This window comes from Argiope bruennichi, chromosome 4 (genome assembly GCF_947563725.1).
Source record: "Argiope bruennichi chromosome 4, qqArgBrue1.1, whole genome shotgun sequence".
Taxonomy (NCBI): Eukaryota; Metazoa; Arthropoda; class Arachnida; order Araneae; family Araneidae; genus Argiope; species Argiope bruennichi.
The window spans coordinates 64,984,286-64,997,643 of record NC_079154.1 but is presented as its reverse complement, the minus strand read 5'-3'; the positions used below and the strand labels follow the sequence as shown (position 1 = coordinate 64,997,643).

The following is a 13,358-nucleotide window of genomic DNA, read 5'->3' as shown; positions in this document are numbered from 1 at the left end:
ATTCAAGTGAAGATTCCTGTTATACTTTTATATCAATATTTCTGTTTTGTTAAATTTTCAATCTAAATGGTACACATAAAAGATTTCTATATTCGAAAATAACAATTTTTTTTACCTCATTTAATTTTTAGAAAAACAATAGCACTTTATTTAAAGTTTATAATGCAACTGCATAAAATTATGTTTCTTCTAAGTGAAATTGATTGTGAGCTCATTTATTTGAATTTCCCAAGGTAGGCGCATTACAGATTAGTTTTTAAAAAAATCATAAAAAATGGTTTATAAAACTGCTGTTAAAACCTTTTTAATTAAAAAAAATCATTATTGATTTTTTTAAAAAATATCGAGTAAATATGAAAGATTCATAAAAAATTACCAAAAAAATTTCTAACAGAAAATATTTTAATTGAAGAAAACTAAAATCCTTTCTAAATCGACAAAATTTCTACAGAATAAAATTGTTGATATGGTGAATTGAAAAACATACAAGGATTTTTAAAATTACATGCCAAAATAAGGATTAGCTGATGTAGTTATACGTTCAATTAAATGTTACGTTGGAGTTTTTTATAATTTAGCATTGTTTGTACTAGTTTTTGTGAATGTGATTTTTTAAAAGTATTTTAGAATTGTTTCAACAAAAACGCTCTATTAGTCGAAGCAAAGAAGTAGTTTTGATATCTGCAAAAATAAGTATATTGATGCTAGATTACAATTTTTATTACTTTGTTTTTATTTACTAGCTATTACTGACAACCAGCTCGTTTTCTTGGAATATGATTTTCCAAGTTGTTAACTATTAATGAACAATACTAAGCACTTAAAATTGAATCGTTGTTGTTTGATAAGAGAGAAAAAATATTAACTTAACGAAAATGGAAACGCACGCGAAAATGAATTAATTTTTCTATCCACGTTTCCGAAATAAAACGAGGAATTGGAAATAACAGCTAGATTTTAATCGCGTTACATTTTCTGTCAAATTTTGCAAGTTGAAAAAAAATTCAAATTTGGCAGCTGTGCCATGCTTATAAATTTAATCAAAATATCATTTGAAAACAGCTAGCTATTTAAATTTCTAAATAAATTTTGTGATCAATTTATTTTTCTTCCTAAATTTCTAAATCAAATACATTAAAAGAGAAAATATAATTGAATTATAATTATTAAAAATTTTAGAAAATATAAAGCACATAGAAAGTAAAGCGTTTAGTAAACAGAAAACACAACAAAAGACGAATGTTCCATATCACAGTTTAAAAAAATTATCAATTTGCTGCTTAATAGGTATTTTACTATACAAAATATAGAGAAGCCAGGAAAATTCAATTTTGTTCATTTATTTTATTTATAAAGAGCATTTGCTCTAACTTATTCAAATTAAAATCAAACATCGAAACATAGTCATAGTCTTTTTTTTCCAGATTCCTTTATAATGTGATCCTTTTCTTACATTTCCCAAAATAGCTTTAGTGTTGCATTAAAATGGGACATTAATAAAACTAAAACTAAAAAAATTAATACTTTCCTTACATTTGGCGAACTAAATTACACGTCAACCGTTCTGACAAACTTTGTTCTGATCATAACGTTAAAAAGATTTTGTAAAAACTTTAACATTTTGTTAAAATTACTTTTAAATTTAATCTCTATTTATATTCGAAACACGAAAACATCTCTCTTGAAATGGAAGCTTTAAATTAAAGTTTTTTTTTATTTATTTAAGCTTGTTATAACATTTGATACATAAACACTTCTGATATAGAGATTAAATTAAAATTATTAAAAGAAAAATGCATAGTTTTGGAAGTTAAGGAGGAGAAAGAGGTGTCCCAAAACCTAAAGGGCCTAATGAATCCTACAAGGTTTAAGTCAACCATTTTAATTAAAATTGTAATAAAAACTTTAAACAAATTCCTCTTAGATTTTATGGTGTAATTTAAGGATATTTTCATCTAAAAGTTTGAAAATGCAAATGTTGATTATAACATGATCATCATTAGGTATCTCGAAAACATTTGTGGGATTTGCTTCTTTCACATTCAGACATCATTTTTCCTGTAATATGAACTAAAAATGTTTTGTTAATAACAATATAGAATAATTAGAATAGTTATAAATATGCAATTCCTTCATAATTTTAAAATGAGATTTTTATGAAATTTTGTAATTCCATGATTAACACATTGATCGCCCTGTGAGTCATTAGCTGTTGGCTATTTCAATAGTGCCATAAGCATCATAGGTAACCGATGATACTCACGGTTATAGATAGCACAATGAACGTTGAGCTATCTTTCAGAGCTGCCGCTCACATTTTTTGTGCATTTCATTATAAAAAATGGCCGACAGAGTCTTTCAGTATATTCCTGCAATTTGAGCCAGGAATATTATTTGAAAAAAATATGATATATATTTACAATTATTGTGTTACAATTATCCCATTAGCATTGTGATGGGTATTGGCGATAAAAAAGCATACATAAAAATGCACCAAAATAATAAAATATGAATTATTTTTATATATTATCATAAAATAAGCCTCATAAAGGTTTCATCCAATTTATATGAAATTCTATGGCAATACTTGGACACATTTGGATTTAATCATTTATTACATCAGTTATTCCATAAATTAATCTAACATTATTTATTTTCATTAATTTTCCATCTTCTCGCCATTCTAATATCGCATTCTTTCCTTTCAGAATCCAGAAGATGGCCGAACCTCCTCCGAATGACGACGCGCCACCCGAAATGGGTAAAAGGGCTGGAAACGATTCTCGGGTCGCTCAGGGCTCCCGACTTGACAATGAAACTTCAGGGAACAACAGAGGGGAAAAGAACTCTGAGTCTTCTGTAAGTCGAAACAATTCTCAGACTCATTGTATCATCTTGATGCAGAAGCGAATTCCGGTATTTTGTGTCCGTAAAGATTACACGCTATAAGATTCCTCTTTTAATATTTTGATCAGTTTGGTTTCACATTTCAACATATTTTTAGTTTAACATCATGTTTTTATTTTTAATAACTTTTTGAAACGTGCGTATATTTTTATTTATTTATTTTGATTCATGACTACACTGCATTCACATTTCTACACACTATTATTTAATTAGACGCAGAGCGTTGCTGTACGTTATAAATAATACATACTTAATGAAACAATTGGAATCTGACTGTTTATCATCATGTAACACAGTCCGAATGCTGTCATTCCCTCAAATGGCTAAATCTACTTTGTTGTTTCTGTTTGAAACAAACTCTTTCAAACAGAAATTTATTCACTCAGCATTACTTAAGTGCTGTACAATCCTCCCCCTGCAACAAATAACCTAAAACCAAAAATTTGAATTATGCTTAAGAAGTCTGTTTAAATTCAAACATCTGCGCCCAGCAAATTATGCTTATCCTAACATTTATATTATTGTATTATTTTATAATTTATAATATTTGTAAATTTTACAAGTTTATTCGACACCTAATCTAATAACATCGTTTCAATTCATTTCCATGTTGCTCATCCTATGCAAGGACTTGATTTTGGAAACCAAGCCTAATAGAATACGATTTATACGATTTTCTAGTTCAAGTTTTAGTCTTTTTATACATATTTTTTTGAAAAAAAGAGGGAATTGTGGTCTTATCAAAAAATAAAATTTATCACCCACCTCAAATATACGCTCAAATATAAGAAAAGAAAATACCGCGACCATTTTTTCTCAAGCTCCAGTAAACCATAAAAAAAAGGTAAAAATCAATTTATTACCAATTGTTAAGAAAAATCATGATTAATTTTCGACTTAATCGCCGTAAAGATTAAAACATTTTTCATAGATTATGTTTGACATCCGCTTTGACGAAAGGTACCGCCAGTGGCGTGAGATGGGCCTTAATGTTCCTCTGAATCTCCTCATTAGCCTTCTAGCTTTGATTTCTTAACCTGTCCTTTAATTCAGAGAAGAGGTTAAAATCACTCGGCTCTAAGGCACGTTCTTGATGAAGAGGTATAAAGTCACGAATCTGTAGCAATATATCTTGTTCATCGATTTGTAGTTCGAAAGAAATGGAGAATGCTAGAATCCCAAGCAACAATCTGACCGATCAGGGTGGGAAAATTGGGACTTTGGAGTTTGTTGAGAATTAAATAACGATTTATTTTGTAAAAGTGAAGTCTAAAATTTTTTGCAGCAATGGGTTTCAGGAGACAATACAGTATTTTAAGAACTAAATTAATAAGCGAATTTTGGTAATATTCGATTTTGCATGATGATTCCATCTGTTAATGAATATGAAAAAAGTATAATTATAAAATTATATTTATAATAATGAATTGCAAAATATTATATTAAAGTCTATTATTATATAAAATAATATATTAAAGTCTAAAAATTAGAAAATAAATAAAAAGGAAAAAAAATTAAAGCATCCTAGCATTAAATGCAATAAAAATAGTAGAAAATAATTTGTATAAAAATTATGGGAGTAAAAAAAAATCTCAAAAATATCAGGCGCTGAAAACAAAGCTGTTTAGGCTAGTTATGATTATGCTCGTTTTGAAACACCACTGAAACTTTTTTGAGACTTAATCATTTTGAACTTTGTCAAATGACGAGGACATTATATGCGTTGATGCGTCCCTTCACTCTGTTGAAGAATTGAAAGCTGCCTTTATTGTTTGATTCGAAAAGTTAATTCTCTTTTCGTCATCAATACTGTATTCATTCTGCTGGGAATTGTGCTTGGTGGCAATATTGTTAGACCAAGTATCAAATATAATTATTTTGTCTGTAAGAACACATGCTACACTCAACTGTCTATATGTATAGAAACAAAACCAATAAACAAGTATATGTCTAAATATGATTGCAATTCATTAAATCATGGAATAATTCATAGCTTTCCGCGCTTATTCCATTTAATGCGTTTGTGTTATTAATGAATCTCTGTTATAAGTTTTCAAAGTTATTTCGATTAGTTTATGATATTACCGTATGTTTTCATTTCAGAAACTTACAATTTTTAATTCTTTGACAGGACTCGACTCACTTCATTATCAGGCTGTGTAAAGATTACAAAATTAGCATCAACAAACCTTTAATTCCTTTGAAACTCGCCCTCTTTACCTATTATGGAGGTAAGAAAATTTAAAATTTATTTTATAGGGTATAAGTATTTAAATTCATTCTAAACTCTTTTTTTAATAATATTTACCGTTTGATTACGAATTGCATTAACCAGTTAACTGTGTTTGACGAGTATACTTTTCATGGAAAAAATAATTATGACGAGTTATGATGAACGTTCAACGTAATTATGAACGTTATGACGAGTTTATTCAATTACAATTATTATATTTATTATTAGTTATTAATTATATATATATATATATATATATATATATATATATATATATATATATGTGTGTGTGTGTGTGTGTGTGTGTGTGTGTGTGTGTGTGTGTGCGTTTATGACAATTAAGATATACTCTTTCCGAAGGATCGAAACAGTTAACTGGTAAATAAAAAACGAATATTTAATTAATGCAATATGCTAACTATTCATTTTCAAAATTTTAGATCATTTTTGCAACTATTGTACTAAATCTCCATTGTTTTATATAAAAGATTTTATTTTCATTTGAACTTTCTTTATAATGTTAAAGCAATGTAACAATTATTAGTTTAAAAAAATAAAAATTAATATTAAATAACTATGATTTTCTCATCCACGCTTTCTTTTTTACTGAAATCAGTCTGACGAATTGTTTTGCCTCATGATACTTTTTAAATTTGAAGTATTATTATTCTTCAAATGAAACCAAGGATGAATTTAGGACAAAATTAGCATTTATTCTTATGGCATTTAACCAAATATTACCATAACGAATATACTTTCTTACATATAGTTAGTTACGCGGCACTATATTAGTATTGCAAATATTGTATAGGCCTTTTGAAGCAAATTTTTAGTTATTCTTCTTTATAAAGGCAAAGTAATCTTCTTCATAAAGGCAATGTAATCTTCTTCCTATTATCGTCTGATAAAACATTTCATTCATACTTAAGAAACTTTTTTTATTTATTTACGAAACCAATAGCCGTTAACATGTTACTATTTTCGACGAATATCAGCACATAACTGTCCATACTTATTTATAATGATGAGACTTTTCAGGCATTTTTTAAATAAACAATGAATAAAACAGATGATATTTTAAAGAATTCAGGCAACGGAAAAAATATATACCAGTTTATTCTAAAAAATATGAAAGTACATTTTTTTCCTTATCTCATGAAATTAAGAATTAGCATATTAGACAATTTAAAAAAAAAATAATTAATTATGCCAACTCCAATTTATAAATAATGAGGTATCTCAATTTTGTAAAAGGACTTTTACCTCTTTCAAAATAAACGACCCATATGTAATATTATTAATTTTTTTAATCTGCTTTCTCTCAAAGTTGTGCCATTTTTTTCAGATATTTCATTGTCCCTTTGTTGATAAAAATTCATATCCCTTTTTTTTCACAGCTGGGTCTTTCATGCCGTCTTTCATCACCGTCCTCTACAAGCAACGAGGAGTTTCTCTTGCTGAACTCTCCACCTTCACTATTATTGCACCAATATTCCAATTCATCGGAAGCGCACTGTCTGGAATCGTGGCTGATAAAATTGGAAGATCAAAACCAGTGTTGGTTACCAACCTTCTGTTGGTGACACTCACAGTACTGTGTATTCTGCTATCACCCAAAATGGACCGCACAAACTGTACAGCACCTAAAATAAACTTATTTTGCAATGCTCAACAAACTGTTGCTCAAACTGAATACAATTTGCAGGAAAGTAGAATTGATGTGAGAGACTGTAAAGCAAAATGTTCTAGAAATGATTCTCTAACTTGCAATGACACAGATTCTGTTTGTAGAATTTTTGATGGGAGGGATTTAAGTAATATATCACTCGCCATTTATATCGATAAGTCTCATAATAACAACAGGACAGAAGGTAACTTCGTATATAATGTCAGTGCTTTAGAATTTCAGAATGTAAATACCTCCTGGTGCTACTCAGATCAAACAAAAAATTGCTCAACGTCCTGTGAAATAAATTCAAATATTATGCAATGTCGGCAAGAAAATACAAATTACTTATTATTTGTTTATGGTGGCCTTTTCATTTTATTTTTGACCACTTACTCTAATACTTACCGTTGCATGGATGTAACCGCCATGTTTTTGGCAAAGGAACACAACTCAGATTTTGGTCGTGAACGATTCTTTGCTATTTCTGGCAACTTGCTTATATCTCCTCTCGCTGGCTATATTGCAGAAGTAACATCGCCAGTAGTTGGCGAAAAAAATTACGCAGGAGCATTGTATCTTTTTATAGGTATGACATGCTTTTTGTTCCTTGTCATTTATAAACTCCCAGTGCGGGTTGTTTCCCCTGGTGAACAGATGTGGAAGAAAACCTTAATTTTGCTCAAGAACATCGACGTTGTAGTATTTTTTATTGTGATTTTTATCCTGGGCACGTCGTGGAATTTCACCAAATATTTTCTCTTCTGGTATCTCGAAGACATGCAGGCACCCAGTTTGCTCATCGGTTTGATCACATCTGTAAGTGCTCTGTATGGGCTGCCGTTTCTGTTGACTTCCAAATGGTGGGTGAAGAAGATAGGTCCGAAAGGAATCATAATTTTGGCATTTGTGGCATATATCGTCAATTCCACTGGATATTCATTTCTAAGAAATCCCTGGCTCGCTTTGGTCCTTGAAGCAACTGGAATATTAAACTACTATCTTCTTTGGGTGGCTGTTGTTGTTTATAGCCATGATATTGCTCCAGAAGGATTAACATCTACCATTATAACGATTTCAGGAGCGATACATTACAGCATAGGTGGGTACATCCTTAATAAATCGTAGCAATAATATTGTTGGCATAGAGCTGAATCACAATTCTATTAAATCAGATTTGTATTAACCATTAAATTTAATACAGATAAAAAAAAGCACTCGTAATATATAATTTGTTTAAGGGGGCAATGGACTTTGAAATAAGTAAAAATTTTCAAAAAAGCACAATTTTCTTTTTATCATTTCATCAATAAAATACATGTTTATATTTATCTGAAATAATATTATAAAATATATTGTTGAACAAAATGACTATTTGGAGAACCCAAAGATTTTAATGGTTTTTCTCAAAATGATATTGTAGTTAGATTTAAATATATGTAAAATGTTCCAAGTGTCTTAATTTTTGAAGAAATTAAATGAAATTGATAATAAAGATTGCGGTCAAACATTAAAAGAAAATAGGATATTCATTTTATGTTTCAATTTTTTTAGATAGTTAAAAATCAATTTTAGTTTAATAAAACATAAAATTCCAAGACAAATTCAGTGTGCTTAAAACTATTTCTAAAAAAATAGCATTTAATTGGAATTATAAAATCATACACAGTTTTGTTCCAGATAAATTTACATTAAGCAATAAGAAAAAAAAATGAAAAAATTAAAAATTAAGTCGCCTGGAATGAATGTTTTAAAATTTTTAAAAATTGTATCTTTAATTTTTTAAAAAATAATATATTTTATTTGGAATTGTTTTGTAAGAAATTTGACGTATTTATTTTTTAATACATAGGCATAAAAATATTCATAGCCCTAAGTGAACCCCTGAAATAAGGTGAATTTATTTAAATAAAATTACTTTGATTTTAAATCATTTTTTAACAAAATTTCCTGCCCATCATTTTCATATTATTAACTTTATATTATATCCTTGTTCAACGTTATATTAGTATCTTCTATTTATAATTTTCTTTCCTTTTTCATTGATAAAAGATTCCGGTTTTGCGATAAAATTCCCATAAATTATAATAGGTTCGTTAATGTCCATTTCCTATTATTTATCCACTTTTTAAAGAAATAGATTCATAATTAGTACCTATAATATTTCTGTGATTTCACTGTAAATGTTATAAGATAATAACTAAATTTTGAAGATTTTCGTAATACGAAAAAAATTATTTCAGCGAAAGTTGAATGAAAAAGATATAAAATGAATTTGTGAACCAGCTTTACAATATTATATGTCATGACTTATATAGCTATAGAAATTAATTTATCTATTATTTAATGTACTTCTATTGTTTGCTAATGTTTCATGGTAGAAGGCTTAAGGTATTCGCTTATTTGTGGAGATTTCTCCTTTTTTTTAAATCTATATTCGACTCCATCCTGTAGCATAAAATATTTTACAATATTATCATCCGGTATTGTAAAATATTCTCGCAACGCTTGCATATAAACACGACAATTGATTTCTTACGAAATATATCTTTTGTCGAAACTCACACATATAGATTGTTGCATTAATGAATCTGAAAAAGAAGTGCTTAATCTTTAGAAGTCTTTCTTTTTATATTTACGAATCATACTATTCTTGTAATCTAATATTTTATGTACGTTCTACTCTGTAGGCAAGGCCTCTTCGGGTTTGACTGGTGGCTTGATCATGAATGCATTTGGTGGTAGGGTGGCCTTCCGTTTCAATGCCTTGCTCTGTCTGTCGTGTGTCGTGCTCTATGGCTTCTACATCTTTTTCAGAAATCGGTACACGAGCATGAAGCACAAGATAGATCCATCGCCTCAGAATATGAAAGTTTTTCACATCGAAAAGGCCGAAAATGGACTCAAGTAAGTCTGTTCTATATAATTGTTTATTTCAATTTGTTGGGCAAATTAGTTAAAATCTCTTGCTATATATATATATATTTATTTAAGTAACCAATCTAAAGTAAGAAATAGTTTGAAAACGAAGCTAAAATAAAAACGAAACAAAACAGTTTCGAAATCGCAACTAAAAATTATTTCCTATTCAAACCACAACAAAAAAAGGAACAGGAAAAAACTTCATATATTTAGAGAGCGCAAATGCCGCTACTTCTAAAACACAGATAAATTGATACAAAAGTATTAAAATCAAGTTAATAGGAAAAGGGTCACCCTCAGGCAGGGATCCAGAAAAAGGGATTTTTTCTGTGAAGGAAATCCAGACAAAGGTCTAATAATGATTCCTCGTGACCCGAAAATCCCCTGAAATTAGGCCCAAGAGATATACCATTTTAACAGAAAGGAAAATACAAAACAACAAATTAGAAGAAAATAACCACTAATAAGTAAAAATACAATAACAATAAAAGCAAATAAAACATAAAATAACACTTAAATCATTAAAGAAAAACAAAAGGGTAAGAATACACAGCAGCAGTCAAGGAAATTTTAAGCTATCGATTGTGATCCGCGCTTTTTAAAAACACAAAGCTAACGTTAATTTAGGTAAAAAATTGTAGACTTCCTGCGCCATCTATTGAGTAATCTAATATGCAAGGAAAGTTCTATTTTTATTTTAATCAAAGGATTAATCCCAATCCATACCTTGTTTAATTAAAAAAATTGACATTACAGTAATTTCTAGGATATTCATTTTTAATTAATTTTTTAATGAGGTCATTTGATGCTTCAATGTATGAATTTTCGAAATTAAAAGTATGAAGTTTATTAATGTTGTTATCTTTAAGAAAATTCATGTTGTTATCTTTAAGAAAATTCATTAATAAACTTAATACTTTTGATTTCGAAAATTCATACATTGAAGCATCAAATAACCTCATTAAAAATTAATTAAAAATGAATATCCTAGAAATTACTGTAATTTCAATTTTTCAATTAAACAAGGTATGGATTGGGATTAATCCTTTGGCTAAAATAAAAATTGAACTTTCCTTGCATATTAGATCACTCAATAGATGGCGCTGGGAGCCTACAATTTTTTACCTAAATTACCGTTAGCTTTGTTTGATTAAATTGATAATTTCCTTCTATTTTTATCTTTCTCTGTACAATAAATATAGAAAAAGTGTTGTAATGATCAAAAAATACGAACTTGAAATTTTGGCAAATCTCCTAGAGTTCAAGAAACATATTTTTTTGTACTATGTCTGTCTCTCTGTGAGCGCAGTAACTCAATAACGCTTTGAATGAGATGAATGAAATTAAGTATATAAACTTAGACCTAATTTGTAAATTTTTATTAAATTTTTGAACTAAGTCTATTCAAATGATTCAAAGTCTATCTGCCACGGGCAAAGTCTACCAATCTGTCTGTTCAGATATGTTCAAAACGTAATGTGGGAAACAAGTTTTGACCGTCTGTCGCTCGGTGCTTTCGCATGCATTTGAACGCAATGACTTAAATCAAAGAAATTCGGTATGCAATCTTCGGATTACAATTGTATTTTAGTGTCAGATTTTGGTTAAAACTAGTAGAGAAACAAAGCGTCCAAAACACATGTTAAGACGTTAGATTCCGTGAAAAGGGCAGTTTTACGCCAAAGATCGTTATTTCGTTACAAATGTTCGTCTTTGCCATGCATAGCATTAGTGGTCTTATTCAAGGTCCGCAATTTTATGAGGAAAAATGGGGATGAAACCTTTATTGAGTAAACGCAAAAAAGATTTGGGAAGATCCCCAATGTATTATTGTATGTATTTTGTACATACAATGTGTACATTTGTGTAATGTATGTATTTTGTGTACCCGGATGTGTACACTAAGAGATATAGAATTTAAAAAAAATTGCTTGGTCTTTAAAACTATATATTAAATTAAAACAGATTTATAACACCAGACATATTTAATTAAAGCAGTTATTAAAATTAACAATATGTTTTTCGTTTATAATGCACCTATGTATAAAAAAAGAACAAAGTTTAATGGCTGCCATAATTTTCTGCCTTTGAAATAAAATAATTCGCGTATTATTTATAAGAGGTTCTTTGGAATTCCTGTTTCTCTATGAGTTGATTTAAAATTCAACCTACAAATTTATATGGGAGACAAGGTACACAAGAATAGAGCAAAATAAAATAGAAAAGTATTTCTATAATGGATGAGCTAGAGGGCGCTGTTCTTCGGTGTTTTAATAGGAATTCAGTGTTAAACAATTAATTTTCCGCCTGGATACGGAGAACGTTCAACAATTTATGAATGTTGATATGGAGGATTTATTAACTTTATCGCAAAAATTCTGCATAGCCCTTTCAAAAGTCCGTGAAATACTGAATGTTCTCGAAAAGTTTTTTATAATTTTCTCAGCAGCAACTAAAAGTTTGTCTAAAACACCAAATGAAAATGACAACTCTAAATCACATTTATTTTAAAATTTCTAAAAAACTGAACATCATCAAAATTCAATTCAGAATACTGTAATTTTTTTTTCAAAAGAGACGTTGCCAATAAAATTAACAAGACGAGAAATAAAATATAATAAATATTTACGAAAAAAAAATGTCAAATACTGTATGGTCTGTAATTCATGTATTATAACACCTACTATCAATCTGTTTGGAGTTTTAAATTTACTTTTCATTTTTTATGAAATGCTCTTACTAGACTGGAAATATTATCGAAAGGAATTCTTCAGTCCAACGGAAGATATATCGGTGCAACTTAAAAAGCAAACGTTCTCTTCGGGTGGACGAAGTGGACTATGGAGATCCATATGAGCATTATAAAATCTTCCTGGGGGCATTTCATGCTCTCTCAGTTCTGTTTTGCGGATTGCATTAGAGTTTTGGCAAGATATAGAGGCTTGAATTGACAATCGTACATCTTTTTTAATTTTACGCCAAATGGAATTTGAAGTTTTTAATTTTATAATTGATTTAATTCCTTGGTGGGGTAGTATGTGAATATGTTGGCGCATTTTTTCTTCAAAAAAAATCTACGGCTGTTTTTTTTTTTTTTTTTTTTTTTTTTTTTATCTTGCCGAATCTGTAGTTAAATATATTATCATATCAAAAATATTTCCTTGAAGGTACAGGGTACTACTTTAAATTCCAATATAATTTTTTCTAATGTTTAATTCATCATCTTGATTTTGTTCAGGAGCTAATTGATTATAATTTATTGAGAAAATTTCCTTAATTTTGAAAAACGTATTGACTGCAGCATTATTTTCATCATTTATATATTTAATGTCAGTGGAAAATTGAAAGATGTAATTAAGTTGACAAGCCTGCATATGTGCTACTTTGTCTTGATAAATCTGTGGATGCCAAGTCCGGGTTGTAGGATGAATGATCCAAAACTTCTAAATGAATTCTAAAAGTTTTGCAAGAAAGGAGAGGAGGGAGACTGAGACGATCAAAAATTTAAATCTGAATGAAAATTACTCAGTAAGAATAAAAATATAATAAGCTGATAATACTTTCATTTCAGTTTTCGTATTGTCATTCATCGCTTTTTTTTATTTATTCATTATCCAATTCAAGATTATA

At 28.8% G+C, this 13,358-nt stretch overlaps 1 protein-coding gene across 5 annotated transcripts in view; it reads left to right on the top strand.

Annotated features, from left to right (window-relative positions):
• Positions 1-13,358, top strand: part of LOC129966656 (uncharacterized) — a 65,113-nt gene that overhangs the window by 41,190 nt on the left and 10,565 nt on the right. For 4 of the 5 annotated variants that reach the window (XM_056081157.1, XM_056081160.1, XM_056081159.1 and 1 more), the window contains 3 exons: positions 2,709-2,859; positions 5,039-5,138; positions 6,538-7,908. In XM_056081157.1, the coding sequence (XP_055937132.1) occupies positions 2,719-2,859; positions 5,039-5,138; positions 6,538-7,908 (1,612 nt within the window). In that variant the 5' untranslated portion in view covers positions 2,709-2,718. Of the gene's footprint in view, positions 1-2,708; positions 2,860-5,038; positions 5,139-6,537; positions 7,909-9,496; positions 9,714-13,358 lie in introns of all 5 variants that reach the window. The other variant, XM_056081161.1, reaches the window with a different exon arrangement.